This window comes from Abramis brama (genome assembly GCF_963993115.1).
Source record: "Abramis brama genome assembly, chromosome: 23".
Classification (NCBI taxonomy): Eukaryota; Metazoa; Chordata; class Actinopteri; order Cypriniformes; family Leuciscidae; genus Abramis; species Abramis brama.
Window position 1 is genome coordinate 9,036,275 of NC_139985.1, and position 18,461 is coordinate 9,054,735.

The 18,461-nt window shown below is 39.4% G+C and overlaps 1 protein-coding gene across 3 annotated transcripts; it reads right to left on the reverse strand.

Moving 5' to 3' along the window:
- Positions 1-1,562: 1,562 nt before the first annotated feature.
- Positions 1,563-18,185, reverse strand: LOC311074026 (UDP-glucuronosyltransferase-like). Of its 3 annotated transcripts, none has more exons than XM_084100254.1 (5): positions 17,055-18,185; positions 6,225-6,356; positions 4,202-4,289; positions 2,614-2,833; positions 1,563-2,536 (listed from the first exon to the last, which is right to left on the reverse strand). In XM_084100254.1, the coding sequence occupies exons 1-5, from the start codon at positions 17,970-17,972 to the stop codon at positions 2,257-2,259; spliced, it is 1,638 nt and encodes a 545-aa protein (XP_083956380.1). In that variant the 5' UTR covers positions 17,973-18,185; the 3' UTR covers positions 1,563-2,256. The 3 variants fall into 3 exon arrangements, with proteins under 3 accessions (XP_083956380.1, XP_083956378.1, XP_083956379.1); XM_084100252.1 differs by lacking the exon at positions 17,055-18,185 and adding an exon at positions 12,862-13,791; XM_084100253.1 differs by lacking the exon at positions 17,055-18,185 and adding an exon at positions 7,776-8,650.
- Positions 18,186-18,461: the final 276 nt, after the last annotated feature.

Below are 18,461 nucleotides of genomic sequence, written 5' to 3' on the forward strand. Positions count from 1 at the left end.
TTAATATTCTAGGTATCAGCAGGCTAGAGTTGTGACTTTAATGAGCGTGACAGATTGTAGAATGATGGGTAACTCAAGTACAGTACTGCAAATATAAAGCGTTCAGGGCTTTTAAATTAAGTTTAGGCTATCTAGGAATAGTTCAGAGTAGCTACTTTTATATTTTATCCATTAACATTTGTTCATAAAATGAAGAAAATTCTTAATGTATCCTCTTGATATTTATAATATACGGTATCCAATTAAACACTGAATATCAAATTATTTAAACGTATATCTATTTGTCATTTAATCACTTGTCATATTTATGTAGCCTAATTCATAACCCTCTTTCTAACCACTTCAGAGAGATACCTACTAATTGGTCTTGTAGAATTTCAGTGAAGGAACTGGATGATTTGCATTTGCAAATGATGAATGAACGGAATGTGAAAAAAGTGAGCGGCGTTAAAATATTGTGCGTTACGCATGGCAGGAATAAAATGATAGAATAGGTGAGTATTATGATTAAAAATGTCATTAGCTTAAAGTCCGCGTGAACCGGAAGTTGCAAACGACTTTTCTCCAGTGTTGTGACGTATTTCCCAGTGAAAAGGAATATTGAACAGAGGGCAGGGTTTTACTCTAGCGCTCCTCCTCTCCATCTCTCGCTCATAACAGACTAACGGTTTGAGGGGAGTGGTTAAGCGTTTCCCAACCCAAGTCCTCAAACCTACGTCATCAGGGAAGGTCCTCCAATGCAGAGGGGAGGGGCATTTTCAGATTTTGATTAAAGATTACGAAGCCAAAAAATTTTTTTGTGTGGATTGACTTGCATGGATGAATTGTTCACCACAAAACGATCAATTTAGGCAAACAAAGTAAATATGGTCAATTTTGATTTCATGTGGACTTTAATGTACTGACACTGACTTTGTGTTTTAATTGAGATCATACAAATAAAAGACCAGGGGTGCGTTTCCCGAAATGGTTGCGACCATAGTTGGCCAACGATGCTTTCGGGAAACGCACCCCAGATTTGATTACATGGAATTTGAGTTTTGATTTCTTGTCTTTTCTTTCTTCAATAATTTCATCACACGAGTCATTGGTCGCCATCTACACATATAATTGGAAAGCATTATTTAATAAACATCTGTTTCACTTCAAGATACAATATAAATTTGAAACAAAAAAAACCTGAATTAAATCTAGACAATAGAAAAATTACATTTGCCCTCCACCAGGGGTCGCTTAAAGTAAATTCAAGAAAGTAGGTTTTGAATTTTACTTTGCTTGCAGTGTTTTAGAAACTACATTTACAAATGAGACTTTGTTCAACAGTTTAAAAAGAGTTGAGTTTTCACCTCTTGCACAACCATAGCTTTCAGCAGAAATGAAACTTGGGCTTTAACCTTTTTCTAGTTTTAAGAAATGTGATATTAAAATTTGTGTTTATAGTTCAGCCACTAAACGTGACAACCCTTACACAACCAGTTTTCAACTAATGTAAGGTCATAGGGTTCTATTTTAATTGCCTATATCATGTGAGAAATTAGGTTTTTGTATTTCATAATAAAAACTTTGCTGTGTTCATATTTTAGGATTTTATTTTTTCCAGTTCAGAGAGTGATTTTTCAGAACATAAAGAGGCTACAAGTGCACAACAAAAAAATTCCTTTCATACAAAATTGATTTGTCATGATTATTTAATTGAGCATAGGAGCAAAATTAACAGGGGAAAAAAAGATTAATGGAAAAAGTTTAGGCAATTCAGTTCACATGAAAAATGTTGAATGCCTTGGTGTTGATCAAGTTGATGAAACATAGAAAATGAATTTCAATTGAAATAAAAAACAAAACAATGGTTGTAAAAATTCGAAAAGCTTATACTTTTGTTTCACAGCTTTTAAGTTGTGTCATATTCAACACAGCATCTATCCGCACAGCAAGAGAATTCCATTATCCAGAATTCCTGTGTGTTGCCTTCAGTAAAATAAAAAATATATCATAGTGACTACAATTATAGGTAGTAGTGGTCGGTGATATCAAAATTAAAGCATGTGAAACTATTATCTTTACACATGAAACTGCTTCAAAATATTGATGTGTGATCCCTGTTTACAAAACTGCAGCTTTAAAAAAACCCATCCTTTGGCTCAGTTGTCAGCTGATGGAAGTCAGGCTTCTCATGACTTTAGCATTGTGAAACTGTAACAGTAGATTTAGAAAACGTTTGCTTTTATCAGCAAATACCACTTTTTAATCTCTATACGATCAGTCTTCCTTCCTTTTCTGCGTTTTTCTACAGCAGCGTCTCCAGCACAGTGCACAGCATTTAAATGTTACTAGAGTTACAATCAGAACAATAAAGAGCAGAAAGCCCATCACATCCAGACTGTGGTACTGAAGCCAGTTGAGGTCATGGGCAGCAGGTCTCAGATGATCGGCCCCCTTGTGTCTCATAACAAACTCTGTCCAGTACACCGCGAGATCCAAGGGCTGCATGGGACGGTCATTGTGTATGGCCGACAGCTTCTCCATTTTTTGCTTATAGCTACAGGAAGAGAGATGCATTGAGATTATGAAAGAGAAAAAAAAGAGACATGAAAAAATTATGTTTCAAACAGTCACCTGCTGTCATTAATAACTGCGTTGAGAGCATCGACCAGTGTTTGTGCGGTGATGTCATGGATGCTGAGGATCACTCCCACCCCTCGAGTCGCCATGCGGTGCACATTGTCACCCTGGTCACCAAAGAGGGGAATCATCACCATGGGAACGCCATGACAGATACCCTCGTAGATTCCATGCGTCCCACCATGAGTGATAAAGGCTCTTGCTTTGGGATGACCTTTAAATGACATGAGTTAAAGTCACTTATTGCTTTTGACAGGACTAAGTGGATGGTTTATAGAGCAGATGATGATGATGATGATGATGATAAAGGCAGTGTTAAAGGGATAGTTCACCTGAAAATTAACATTCTGTCATCATTTACTCACCCTCAAGTTGTTCCAAACCTGTATGAATTTCTGTCTTCTGCTGAACACAAAGAAGATAGTTTGAAGAATATGGGTAACCAGAAAGTTGATGGACCCCATTGACTCCTATAGTATGGGAATAAAATACTATGGAAGTCAATGGGGTCCATCAACTGTTTAGTTACCCATATTCTTCAAACTATCTTCTTTTGTGATGACAGAATTTTTTATTTTATTTAAATTTTACATTTATTTTTTAAATCTTTTAAATTAATTAATTAATTAATTGATTGATTTACTTTTTTTGGTATTTAAACCTTATAATAAACTTTTAGGACTGAAAAATGTAAAACAAGAAGAAGTTAAAATAAAACAAAATGCTAAATAGAAGTCCCTAGCAGCCTTAGACCTTTGGATCCCACTGTATATTCCTTCAATTTGAATTGTTCAGTAGTATGTTTTGAGATTCTCATACGTCATTTATTGATCTTTGCAGGTGAATAGGTGTACAGCCTAGAGCACCCTTTTGATTTAAAATTGCCCAGAATTTATATAGCTGACAAATTGCTCATTGGTCCAGCATCAGTGCTAATATAACCACAGTTAATAGGATTAGCTAACATTATGAGTCTGAATGGGTTCTGCTCTCCAGTCATTGCAATCATACCTGACATGCCAGACAAATTAAATACTTTACACAGCTTGTTTAACAAAAGCTGCTTCTGTGTTCTCGGGTTTAATGATCCATGTTGTTGCTGGAATCTGTGGTTGGCTGATCCTTAACTAATCACACAAGGGATAAGCCAAGTGAATCCCTGGATTTCACAATAATAAATGACATGTAGTTGCAAAGTTACTTATAGTTAGTAGAATGTCTAAAGTATAGACAATTGAAATAAAGTGTTACAAAAAAAAGAAAAAAAGAAAAGTCATTCCAGCCCTGGATTTGGAAAAACAGACAAATATATTACACAATTATTTGGTTCCATAGATCTGCAAATAGGTTTCTAGATCTGTACTTCCCTATTGATTATTAAAACAGAGCCATACTTTCGGCTGCAGAAGAATTTCAACATAACATATACAAAGCATTAAATTAGCTAATTAAATGTTGTATGGTATGGGAAAAGTGCTTTAAGGTACTCATTGCGCAGCTAAAAGAAAAATGAACCTACACCTGGATGTACAATATATGTAAGCTTAGCATAAACAACAACAAAAAACCCAGAGAAACTCACCAAGTAAATCATTCTGTGGAAGCCACTTCATCAGCTTAACGTTTTCAGGGACATTATCAGGGATCTCACCCGTATACCGCCACAGAACCTAGAAAAAGTGACATTCACACCTTTTTTTTTTTTCCAAAGCACCTTACAGTACAATGACTCCAATGACAGTCCTCCTGAAGCTAGCTTATGGACACGTTATACCAGTTATACAGTATGCAACAGTAAAATAATCTCAATCCAGTTCACAGTTGAACCAGGTTACTTTAACTACTAGAAGTACCCTTTGTAATAATTTTAATGCAAGTATGTGGACACTTGTGCTATATAATGCTATAAAATCAATATATTTATATCAAGCCAAATGCAAAATATCCAAATACTCTCAAAAATATATGCACTTTTAGAGTTAGAGGGTTAACTGATTCAATGATTCATTGCCAGGTAAAAGTCTTTAAGAAGTGACAGATTCGTGCTTGGTCTAATAAAAAACACTATACACTCCTGGATAGTGCCAAACCCTCCGTTAAGCACGCATGATAACTTTAATGAGAACAAGATGTTCTCCTGGACTTTCTCCCTAGCTATAGCTAAAGCTCTGCGTGCAGCCTTCACTTAGTTTTACACTTTAACACACAGGGAAAACAATTGGGTAAGTGGACTCATAAATCCTCCAATCCTTAGCTGAGAGATGACTGAACATCTGGGATGCTGAAGAGAATAGGCTCAGGTCACGCACCAGCTCTAAAAGCCTGGCATTAGTAAATTTGGCTAGTTGAAAGGATTATTTTACACTTTGTTTGAACACTCAAATTACACCAGAATAACTACTATAAGACACTATAAGAAATTATGTTCTGTTCCCAACAACTTCCACTCCAATATATATATATATATCAAATGTTCCTTCACTTAAAAGAGCTTAATTATCATATAGAGACGATTACATCCAATCTCAGTAATATGAAAATAGTATCACAGAGGCACAGGTGTCACCTATAGTTTGGGAGTGACAGAGGGCAATCGAGAACCATCTTGATTAAAGGGACTTCAAACAATCTTATCACTTTAACCTTTGACTGTTCTTATTTGAAAGAATAGAATAGAATAGAATAGAATGAGGCATTTATATAGCGCTTTCATATGTACTACTGTACACCCAAAGCGCTTTACAATCATATCAGGGGTCTCTCCTCAACCACCACCAGTGTGCAGCATCCACTTGGATGATGCGACGGCAGCCACAGTACAACGGCGCCAGTGCGCTCACCACACACCAGCTATAGGTGGAGAGAGGAGAGAGAGTGATAGAGCCAATTCAATGTAAGGGGATTATTAAGAGGCCATGATTGGTAAGGGCCAATGTGTGGAATGTGGCCAGGACACCGGGGTTACACCCCTACTCTTTACGAGAAATGCCATGGGATTTTTAATGACCACAGAGAGTCAGGACCTCGGTTTTACGTCTCATCCGAAGGACGGTGCTCTTTGACAGTATAGTGTCCCCGTCACTACACTGGGGCGTTAGGACCCACACACAGACCACAGGGTGAGCACCCCCTGCTGGCCTCACTAACACCTCTTCCAGCAGCAACCTGGTTTTTCTCAGGAGGTCTCCCATCCAGGTACTAACCAGGCTCAGCCCTGCTTAGCTTCAGTGGGCAACCAGTCTTGGGCTACAGGGTGATATGGCTGCTGAAAGAATAACAGAGAACCTTCTGTGGGACATTAGGGACCATGGGGTGTCTCAATTTCATTAACATACAGACCACAGCTGTTGCAAGAAGAGCAACTTCATTTACATTAAGACCAGGATAAAAGGTTTAGGATTGGGTATGTTCGGGGTTCATTCTGACGCCGGTGAACCCAAGGTGCTTTGTGTACCTTGCCACTGCTATGCTGTAATAAACTTCATTTTTGAGATCTTCGACGTCCACATAATTTTTTCTTACAACACTTTGCTTTACAGCTAAGTGATTTCCCCCAGTATGTAGTTTCTGAAATGTATGCCGTTCCAACTTAAATTCTTTCTTACCCTCTGTGGAATCATACTGAAAGCCTTGAAGAAGATGGCAGCTTTTTCTTTTGGCATGGAAGAGACCAGAGAACCCAGACTGAACACCACAATACCATGCTCTCCAGAACCCATGACAAATTCCTCCACCTCCTGTAAAAGACAGACAACAAGCCAGGGAATAAGCCGAAATTAAGTCATGATACTGTGATTGACAAAAAAAGCAGACATGTTTGCATTATGTACTCACACAGCTTCATAAGCAAGACCCATTTTATCCCTTAATCAACACCAAACCATATCTATGTTCATCTGTCTGGTGTCTTTATAGGCTTTATGTGCACACATATTCCACTTTAAGTCATCCACACAAACTGATACAATTTACAATTTATAGTTGTTTTTCTACATGACAGAGGAAAAAAACATGAAAGTAATTACACTAGTTTTTAAATATGACTTGATCTCATTTGAAGAATATACTGCAAGTGATTTCAGAATCTATGCTTTGCATGCATTACACAATCACATAGTTTCCAGAGTTTTCTGAGCTCGGAATTGATTATTTTGTCAGCAAAAAGAACCTCGGCCTTTGTTTCGGGCCCCATGGAAGGAAGGGTGGCTGACAAGGAAAATAACACAGAGGAAAGCGAAGGGGGAGGTTGCGTGCCAAAGACTACACTGAACACATCATGTTGCCTTAGGTTAACAATGCCCTGGAGAGGGGAGTCATATTACCATGGGTTATGTTTGTATGTGGGAAAACATAATGCATGTTAGGGCAAAGCAACAATGTCAAAACTCAAAAATGGAACCCATATTCTCAGAACCGACACTGACCCCAACCCAAATTTAAAAACCAGCCATGGAGGTGACATAACTTCTTTCCCCCTTAGAAAATCATAGCCTAGAACAAGTAGTTACTCACTACTGAACTTGTTTAAGAAATTATATTAACAACGCATTTATAAAAGGCAAAGACTTTTTTTGTATATTTTCTAATCCTGGATAAATATTCTGAATGATCTGATCCAATCTGACCAGTAATGCTGCCCTGAATCATTATATCATACACTGATCGTTCGTTGGCCAGAGGAGAATTGGCCTCCCAACTGAGCCTGGTTTCTCCCAAGGTTTTTTTTCCCCCTCTCCATTCTGTCACCTGATGGAGTTTTGGTTCCTTGCCACTGTTTTTGACACCTTTGGTCAACATGCCTTTGTCACCTTTGGCTTTGGATTGCTTAGTTGGGGACACTTAATATTCAACATTATTATTATGACGATGGCGATGGCATCAATGTTTTCTCCAGAGCGGCTATATAAATAAACTAAATTAATTTAACTTTTTTACAACAAAAATTAACCATCACTGAACTATGATGCTATTTTCTTCTAGATCTGCTGTACAGCAGAAACAAACTCTGTTGCATTATTTACATTATTCATTATTAATACATTCATTATTACTGTAAAGCTGCTTTGAAACAATCTATATTGTAAAAAGCGCTGTATAAATAAAGGTGACTTGACTTATCCTGACCAAATTCAAAAAAGGCACCTCTGGTGACTTACAGCAGAAAGTAAGGCACTCTTCCGACAGTTGATGCCCCCGATGAGGACCATATTTGGCATGAGAGGTCTGGGGAACTCAAATGTAAAATCATATCTAAACAACCAGATAGCTCCGTGGGAGACGATCTCCTGGTACGTCACATCTGCATCCAGGTATCTTGCAGCAAGTTCATCAAAACTGGCGTACATTATTCGACACAGCACCAGCTCCACGCCACTCATGATGAAATTCTGAATGCGCTCTACAAAGGTCATTTTGTCAGTGCTGCCAGACTGAAACCGAGGTACGTAGGATGGAGGAGAAGGACACTGTAAAGCCAAAAAGTCAAGGCCGCAAGGTATGCCACGCAGGAAGTAGACAGCAGGGATACCTAGAGCGGTAGCAATAATAGGTCCACATGGCAGGAAGGGATCGGTGAGCACCACTTCAAAGTTCTCCTCCTTCAGCTTCTGCATTAGAGGTTTGTTGTAAAGCAGCGACTCGCATCCTCGCACCTGCGACTCCGTGAAGTTCAGCAGCCGCTCCAATTGGACAACGATGTCCATCATCGCAGGACTACGCTTGAACACCCCCTGCTGAAATCCTTTCAAACTGGTGGACAGCTCCTCTTTGGAGAGGTTCACCGGGAAGGTTTCGGTGCGGAAGAGCTCTGAACTCTGGATCAAGATGTTGGTCTCAGGCACCAGCAAGAGGATGTCATGGCCTCTCTGGGCCAGTTCAGTCGCCAACACCTTCATGCTAAGCCAGTGGCTGCCTTCAACAGGCATGACCATCACCCGGCCACCCTCCGCAGGCCTCAGCCAGGCACCCAGCCAGAGCAGCAGCAGCCCTGAACCCAGCCCCCACAGCCAACCCTCCTTCAGCATAACTGGGTCTGCCTAAGACCAGACACAAGCACTGAAAGAAAAGGAGAGGAGAAAACTCCTCCTCCAGGAAAAGGGGCTGTGTTTAGACTCTCTCGTGTGTGACTGAGAAACAAGAGTGAAAGAATGAACAAGAGGTAATGACATTTATCTGTGTTTTTGGTTGCAGATGTTAATCATGCAAATTTTGGAAGGCAGTCAGGATGCCATCCTGTTTCGCAAAAAAAAAAAAACATTTACTGAAAGGGATAACATGCATTTACACAAATCAAATTCTTACAAGAAGAGATAGCACTGTTAAAAATAAATAAATCAATGGGTGTTTTACAAATCTGCGAATTATATATCCCATAACCAAATGCCAACATTGTTCATTACAGTTAAGAGACTGAGGTCTTTAAACACAGCAGAACCCCTACTTTGTACACATCCAAATACATCACAGTTCTTTGGCGGGGATAACTATGGATTTAGCATTTTACATCTAAAACCATTCCTAAGTAAAGAAAGACAACTCAAAGACTAAGTTACAAGCAGCTGAATAAACTCAAGAGCATAAGGAGGAAGCAATGTAACTCCCACCAGCACCTCCCCCCTCCCCTCAAACCCAGCTCGCGTGAGAAGTTCGCCACTCCTTTGCTTTCAATCTCCTCGTGTTCAAGAGATAGCGTGACTAACAATATACCCCCACATGCTTTTTAAATAGCATTCCATAACATTAATATCCACATAGGGTATTTTGCCAACAAAGAAAAACAAACTATATATTTTCTTCAAGAAAGACATTAGGAGTGAGGATTACTGCAGTATAGTTCTCTCATGGTCTCCTGTTTAAGAGACTATGTTAATCCATCGACTGATTTTATATAAACCATCGATAATCAGGTTATTTTTTTCAAAAAGCAGTAGCAACAGCAAAGTTCTTGCAAACACTTTAGGATACTGTTCCGTCATTAATGAATAACTATACAGGAACAAATTAGTAAGGCAATATTAACACTCTAGTAACTACTATTTACTAAAAAGAAAGTGATTAAACAATGAAGTAAAAGTGCTCAAAAGTGGAGTCATTGTAAGATTTTGAGGTTTTTCTAAGGTTTTCGTAATGACTCAAGTGTTACTACATCCTTCAGAAGGAACTAATAACTATTTGGATCATTATTTTAAGGTGAAAAACACGATAACTCCCTAGTAATGACTGGAGTCATTGTACACTTTTGAGGTTTTTGTTTTAGTTCTTAATAGTTCTCTGGGAGGTATGACAAAATTACAGTTATTGATTAGCTAATACTGAACAACTGTACCGCATTCGACTAAGCACTATTACTTACTAATTCATTAATCAGAGTTTCTTGTTAGTTAAAGTCCACATGAAATCAAAATTGACCATATTTACTTTGTTTGCCTAAATTGATCATTTTGTGGTGAACAATTCATCCATGCAAGTCAATCCACACAAAAAAATGTTTTGGCTTCGTAATCTTTAATCAAAATCTGAAAATACCCCTCCCCTCTGCATTGGAGGACCTTCCCTGATGACGTAGGTTTGAGGACTTGGGTTGGGAAACGCTTAACCACTCCCCTCAAACCGTTAGTCTGTTATGAGCGAGAGATGGAGAGGAGGAGCGCTAGAGTAAAACCCTGCCCTCTGTTCAATATTCCTTTTCACTGGGAAATACGTCACAACACTGGAGAAAAGTCGTTTGCAACTTCCGGTTCACGCGGACTTTAATTGTTCTAGAATGTTAATCGTGTGTTGCTTAATTGTTCCTGTGTTATTCATTAATGACGGAACAGTATTCTAAAGTGTTACCAAGTTCTTAAATTAATAAATACATCCTACTAGTAGTACTACTACTACTTTTATTATTATATTAGCAGCTCCCTGATTTGGGGGATCCATCGGTCAAAAAAGACAACCACTTTTCTATTAGTCGCCGCAGTTCCATTTGTTGGCAAAAGCTTTCTTTTTTGACCTCATACATGTTCTGATGAAATCTATTTAAGACTTACTGTCTCTGCACGAATTACACTAGCCGTAATCTGATTCGACCAACTACACATAAAATACTGCTAAATTACAACAAAGTAACCCAGGAAGATCCACTGACCCAGTCAGCCACATGCAAAATCATACAAAAGTAATTGCTGGTCTCAACAGTAATCATCCCCACCCAGCTACGCTAAGGGAATACAACACTAACAGCTGAACTGATGTTTATCTCTTTAGGACTATATGCAAAAATGACAGAGAGAACAGTGACACCTGCAGTCATTTTATGAAACAAGAAAATTCTGTGTGAGGAAAAATGGTATCAACAACACCACTTGGTGTGCTGTGTTGTACTGCACAGAGTGATTAAAAATAATAATAATAATAAAAACTAATAAAATAAATTGAGTATTCGTGAAGGGTGCAGGCAAAAAACACTTATTTTACCAAAAGAGTGCCTGATGATCATGCATGCAACACTAGTCTATCGTATGTAAGTGCTTATGCATTTGCCCCTGGAAGGCCAGAGAAGAAATATAGTAACTCCTGCAAATCATTACATAGTCTCGACTTATCACCTACTGAAGGGCAATACGAATTTAACCCCTACTATTAAAATATGCTTTGTCACGGAAATAATGTTTACAACACACACATGGCTTAGTTTGCTGTCTTTGCTGCCTTACCTGTTCATGCATTGTTGTGTGAAGTACATTTATACCTAATATTTTATAGTTTAAAATTAATAGGTTAACACATGGACTTCTCTGTTTTGAACAAGTTTTTTTTTTAGTGACTATTCTCAAATACAAGTAACAACCAGATAGAGAAAATCTAAGACCCTAGCAATGAATGACTTAAGTACAAAGTCCAACTCTTCTTTTGCCTTCTTTTAATTGGCTGAGATCCTAGGACCTTTGTCACCCTTTCCAGTCTGGGTTCACCCTCAAATAATAAAGTGTTTTTGAAAATGCATTAGTTGTACATAGTATATTCTCACAATGTGACTCTCAAATGTTGTGAATATTCTACATTTCATAACATTTATCAGGAAAAGTTTACCATTTCATCATATGATTTAGAGTTACACTAGTCTCACCTTTTTCAGTGGGTTCCTAATTTCACAGTTAATTCCATCTATCAGAATCAGGTAGGGATTTCCAGTAGGGATTGCCCTGGGGTTGTCAATTGATGAATATGTTTGGTCAATGTCGGGTTGAACAACTCCAGCTCATACGAGACTGGAAATGTCATTGTGATGTTCAGTAGTGTTTGCCTGGACCTAAATGCATACTGATCTCTGGAATCACCACAATCACAAGTGTCCAGTGACTTCCATCCATTGATACCACTCACAGCTTCCCAGTCCAACTGCTCTTCCCAGACGGGCTCTGGTCCGACGCTGCACAACAGACTATAATGATCACTCGACATAAAACTGGTAGAGCTTAACGTTGATACTTGAACTATGTTCAAAGATACAACCAAGCTGCAACACATTCACGTATTAGCCGTTTAGTTGATTTATGGATTTCCTAAAGAGCTTATTTTCTAGTCTGTCATCCAAGGCAAACAGCAGCTTCTCAAAACAAAGGGATACTCTTTGTACCACCTTAGGATACCTCAGCTTTGACCTCTTGGTTGACCAAAATATCAGTCTGCAGAGCAAAGGCTTCAAGATGCTCACAAGATGCAGAACACATTGATGGAATTACATACTGTGAGTTTTGTGTGAAGAATTTTGGGACGTAAGACACAGAAACTGGGCATGCTGCGGTGGTCGAGTCTAATCTGCAGTCTGCAATCTATACATTAATACCAAATACTAAATTCTGATTGGTTGTCAGAAATGTTGTCCCAGGACCAACTAGGATGTTGCTACAGAAACATGTAGAAGCCACATTTACCCAAAATGACCCTTGTAGCGAATTACGTAGGTTCAGAGTCCTACTCGTCTTTTGTTTCTTTTTACTGGCTGAGATCCCAGAAAATTTGATCACCTTTTTAAACATGCTTTAGTTTAATCACACATTACGAGTCCTGAGAGTTGTGAATATTCTACATTCTAATACATTCATCTGGCCTTTTTGAAACATTTACCTTTTCATCACCTCATTTAGACAGTTTCTAGGTCACATACTGTAATATTTGATTGTAGATATCTAGTATACTTGCAGTTAAGTGCCTCAGACCTCTAAGTATCATGTGACAAGCATAGGTTATGCTCACCTTCGTCAGTGGGTTCTTAATTTCACAGTTAATTCCTCCTATGAGATGCATGTTGGGCATCAGGGGTTTGGGGAACTCCAGGGTGAAATCATACCGCATTAACCAGACAGCTCCAGTGCTCAGGATCTCAGCCATGTTCACATCTCTCTGCAGGAAGTTGGATGCCACTTCCTCAAAGGACCAGTAAAAAACCTTACATCCTAGTGGTTCCAGCATGCTCACAAGAACGTTCATCACACGCTGACCAAAAGACATGCGGTCTGAGTTTTGTGTAAAGAAACGTGGGATATATGAAAGAGGTTCTGGACAGGCTGTGGCCACAGCATCAAGGCCACATGGCAATCCCCTTAACATGTACACCGCAGGTACGGAAAGATTAAATGCCAATATGGGCCCCATTGGTAAGGCAGGATCGGTTAAAACAGCATCAAAGTTTTGTTCTCTCAGAAACTCTATAAGCTCCTGGCTCTTGAACAGACTTTCGCTTGATGAGGCCATTAAGTTAAACATCTTTAACATATTTCCCACTATTGAAGTCACACTCTCCAGTAGGGATTTCCCTGAGGTTGTCAATTCACGAACATGCTCGGTAAATATCTCGTTGATCAACTCCAGCTCATATGGGACCGTAAATGTCTTTGTGATGTAGTTTTTGCCTGGACCCAAACGCATACTGATCTCTGGAATCACCACAATCACTGTGTGACCTCTGCGTCCCATCTCTTCTGCCACTGCTTTCACTCCTGTCCAATGACTTCCATCCATTGGCACCACTAACAGCTTCCCAGTCCAACTGCTCTTCCCAGACGGACTCTGGTTCAGCGCTGCACAAATGACTATACTGATCACTAGACATAAAATCACTGTTAAACGCATGTTTCCAGACAAAAATTCTTCTCCTGACATCGAGAGCCTCTGTGTGCCTGTTTGTCTCCCTATGTGCAAATATATCAACTGACTGCTTTCGCAATTTTTTATGAGACAGATAGCAAGCAAATTGCTTTCCAGCTTGCTAGTGGCTACACATATGATCTGGGAGGAACCATTATTATTATTTTTTAAACTATTAAACACATTCATGGTACTACAATAAACAAAGCTCTCCAGTGTCTTTTTAGAACAAAAATGAAAAGGCTTAACGTAATATTTAGCTTGTAGTTAGCAAGCAGTCATAACTGGTTAAAAATTTGTCAGTGTCAAAAGAACTTCACTGGCAGTGTTGTTGATCCTTGGACTGTCCAAAAATGCAACCAAGCCATGTTCATTTAGTAGCAGTTTAGCGGGTTAATTAATCTCCCATATCCTAACTTGTTATCATAAACAAACAGTTGCCTCTCAAGCCAAATGATACTCTTTGCTCCTCCTGAGGAAGACTGTGAATCACCTCAGCTTTAACCTCTGAGTTGAACACAGAGTATCAGCAAAAAAATAAAGATTTTATACAAAACGCAGGAATTCTAATAAACAAGGCCGAAACACACCGGGATTCTTATTTTGTAATGTCTATGCTTTACTACTTCCAGCAGCTCATTCAAACTGACGAGGGATAAAACATGAACTCTTACAACCATCTACAACAGTGTTTTTCAACTCCAGTCCTCGGGATTCACCTCACAGAAAGTTTTAGATGTCTCCCTATTTAACAAGCTGATGAGATGAATCAGTTGTTTAATTAGTGAGACATCCAAAATATTCTGGAAGGTGGGTCTCCTGGACTGGAGTTGAGAAACACTGATCTACAACCTATTACAAAATAAAAACATAATTCATCAACAGCAGATCATAAGCAATGGCTTGGTATAAATACGCAGTATTGATTGTGAATTGCTCTGAAACAGCGAGAACATGCAGTGCTCACATCAATTTCATCATTGCATTTTGAAGTTTAATAATCAATTAGGCTGTATGGTGATTCCTGTTTTCTCGTGCCCAAATTTTAGACTTCTTAAAATGTAAGTTATTCATTTTGTTATACCAATTGAGATATTCAAGACTTTTTTTTTTTGCATTAAATTTGATCAAACTGAATTTAAGACTTTATAAAAACCCACAGATACCCTGTGACTAATATATCAGTCAGCAGAGCAAAGGCTTCAATATTGTCAGAATTTATAGCAGACATTGATGAAAATACATACTGAGTTTAGCGTGAAGAATCAGGGCATAAGATGAAGTGTCCAGGCAGGTTGTGGCGGTCAAGTTTAGTCCAATAAGTATCACAATAAGTCAAGTCTTGATTTTGCAGAGTAAGCATGTTGGGTCAACAGGTTTTGGAAGAAAAAAAAGTTCCAACTTTTATCCCTACTCCTAACCTAAACCCTAACCATATAAACTACAGGAAAATGATACTGTAGGTTGTTAAGTATGGTGTACATGCCCCCTAAATCATGCCCCCATTTATCATGTCCTGAAAACTTGACCTGTTCATCACCTATTTTAGTCTGTTTCTAGTCATGTAGAATACAGATTTGATTGTAGATATCTAGTATACTTGCAGTTAAGTGCCTCAGACCTCTAAGTATCATGTGACAAGCATAGGTTATGCTCACCTTCATCAGTGGGTTCTTAATTTCACAGTTAATTCCTCCTATGAGATGCATGCTGGGCATCAGGGGTTTGGGGAAATCCAGGGTGAAATCATACCGCATTAACCAGACAGCTCCAGTGCTCAGGATCTCAGCCAGGCTCACATCTCTCTGCAGGAAGTTGGATGCCACTTCCTCAAAGGACCAGTAAACAACCTTACATACTAGTGGATCCAGCACGCTCACAAGAACATTCATTGCACGCTGACCAAAAGACATGCGGTCTGAGTTTTGTGTAAAGAAACGTGGGATATATGAAGGAGGGTCCGGACGGGCTGTGGCTGCAGCATCGCATGGCAATCCCCTTAACATGTACACCGCAGGTACGGAAAGATTAAGTGCCAATATGGGCCCCATTGGTAAGGCAGGATCGGTTAAAACAGCATCTCAGTTTTGTTCTCTCAGAAACTCTATAAGCTCCTGGCTCTTGAACAGACTTTCAGTTGTAGAGGCCATTAAGTTAAACACCTTTTTAAAAAAGTCCACCTTTGAAGTCACCCTCTTCAATAGGGACTGCCCTGGTGCTGTCAATTCACGAACATGGTCCACCATTATTTGGTTGAATAGATCTTGCCCATACGAGACTGGAAATGTCTTTGTGATATAGTGTTTGCCTGGACCCAAACACATACTGATCTCTGGAATCACCACAATCACCGTGTGACCTCTGCGTCCCATCTCTTCTGCCACTGCTTTCACTCCTGTCCAATGACTTGGCAAGTAGATTGTTTTCCAGCTTTTGAGTGACTAGATACATGTGGGTTTACAGAGTTTGCCAGTTACACATAGACTTTGCTGGTTAATGATTACAATAATACTGTAATAGTGTAAACAGAACTTCATTATTGGCAGTGCTAAATGTTTTGATATTTCGACTATGTTCAAAGGTGCAACCAATTCACAAAACATATTCAGGCAGTAGAAGTTTAGTTGATTTATGGATTTCCTAAAGAGCTTATTTTCTAATTTGCCATCGTAAGAAAGCAGTGGCTTTTCAAGCCAAAAGATATCCTTTGAATAGTATGACAGTCTGTATAAGAGATGAGTTAAATCAAAACTCATCTCTTATAGAGCCTGTTTGTCATTCTACGCAATCAGAAGCTTCTCAAGACAAAGAACACTCTTTGTTCCCCCTGATGAAGTGCAAAAATCACCTCAGTGTTAACCTTAAAACCTTAAATTAAATCTTAAAAGCAACCCTTAAAGGGACAGTTTACCCAAAACTGAAACCTCTTTCATTTACTCACCTTCATGTTTTTCCAAAACGGTATGACTTTTTCTTCATTGGAACAATAAGATAATAAAAGAGATATTGGAAAAGTGCGATATTTTAAGAAATATCTCAGATATCTTGTCCATAAAATGGAAGCAAATTGTCCTTAAAACAGTTTGGTTACCAACATTCTTAAATGTATCTTCTTTTGTGTTTCGCAGAAGAAAGTCACACGGTTTTGTAACAACGTAAGGGTGAGAAAATTATTATAGAAATATAATTTTTTGGGTGAACTATCCCTTTAAGCTTTAAACCCACTTCTATGCCTGGTGTTGAAGCAAACATTTTTGTGTAAGCATCCATTCAAATGTCTGCAAACACATCCCTCCACTCACCTTAATCAGAGGCCTTTTCATGGCACAGTTAATCCCCCCGATTAGAACCATGTTTGGCATCAAGGGTTTAGGAAACTCCAGGATGAAATCATACCGCAGCAGCCATAGAGCTCCACTTTGCAGGATCTCCACCACACTTACATCTCTCTGCAGGAAACGGGAGGCTACATCCTCAGTAGACCAATATATTAGTCTGCAGAGCAAAGGCTCCAGGATGCTCACTAGAACGTTCAGCACACGTTGACGAAAAGACATACGGTCTGAATAGTGTGTAAAGAACCGTGGGATGTAAGATGGAGGGTTTGGGCAGGCTGTGGCCGTCGAGTCTAGTCTGCAGGGTAAGCCTCGCAACATATAGACAGCAGGTAAGGAGAGGTTATAAGCCAGGATGGCACCAGTTGGCACAGCTGGGCTGGTGAGTACCGCATCAAAATTCTGCTTCCTCAGGAAATCCACCAGCTCTTGGTTTAAGAGGAGACTCTCAGCTGTGGCCCTTTGGAAGTCCACAAATTTCCTCATGTTACTGATTCTGGTGCTGATCTTCTCCAAAAGAGGCTGCTGCTTATTATCCATCACCTCAGCATTTCGAGCTTGGAGTTCATCCAGTTGTTGCTGTCCATATGGAACCGGAAACGTTCTAGTAACGTAGTGTTTACCAGGTCCTAGCAGTACACTGACCTCTGGAATGACCACCATCACTTTGTGACCCCTGCGGCCCATCTCCTCCGCAACGGCTTTCACACCAGTCCAGTGACTTCCGTCCATGGGCACCACTAAAAGCGAACCAGTCCAACCAGTTTCTCTAGGATGTATCGTCTCTCCCACATCTGCAAAAGCAAGCATGAGGCACCCTACAAATGCAACCAATCTCATCTTTAGGTCTTCATGTTCAAAGGGTGTATTTGAGGAGAGATGCATTCTGCCAATGATTCCTCAAGGTCTTGTGCAGAACTCTCTGTGAATCTCCCCGTTCACTGTATTGAACAAACTGGATCAAGGCTTGTTTTTCTGTGTGAATTCCTTGCAGGATTAGCCTTACCAACTGTGTGATCAGGCCGGGACCACTCTTAAAAGTGAAGCAGAAAGAGAAAAATTGTCAATTTGACACCAGAGCCAATACACATGTCTCACAAAGACCCTGGCAAAAATGCAGGTACAAAGTCCTGCTTATCTTTGCTTTCTTTTTACTGGCTGATATCCCAGGACCTTTGTTACCCTTTCCAGCCTGGGTTAACCTGTAGATAATAAAACTAGATAATGACTTTGAGTTTTAATCTGAGGTTTACATTTTCACACAACGCGAGTACTGAGGAACTTATTTACATTGGCATCATCTGATTTAGTGTCACTAGTCTCACAGCATAAAGCTACAGATCTTTTTTGGATACCTAGGAAAGCTGCTACTAC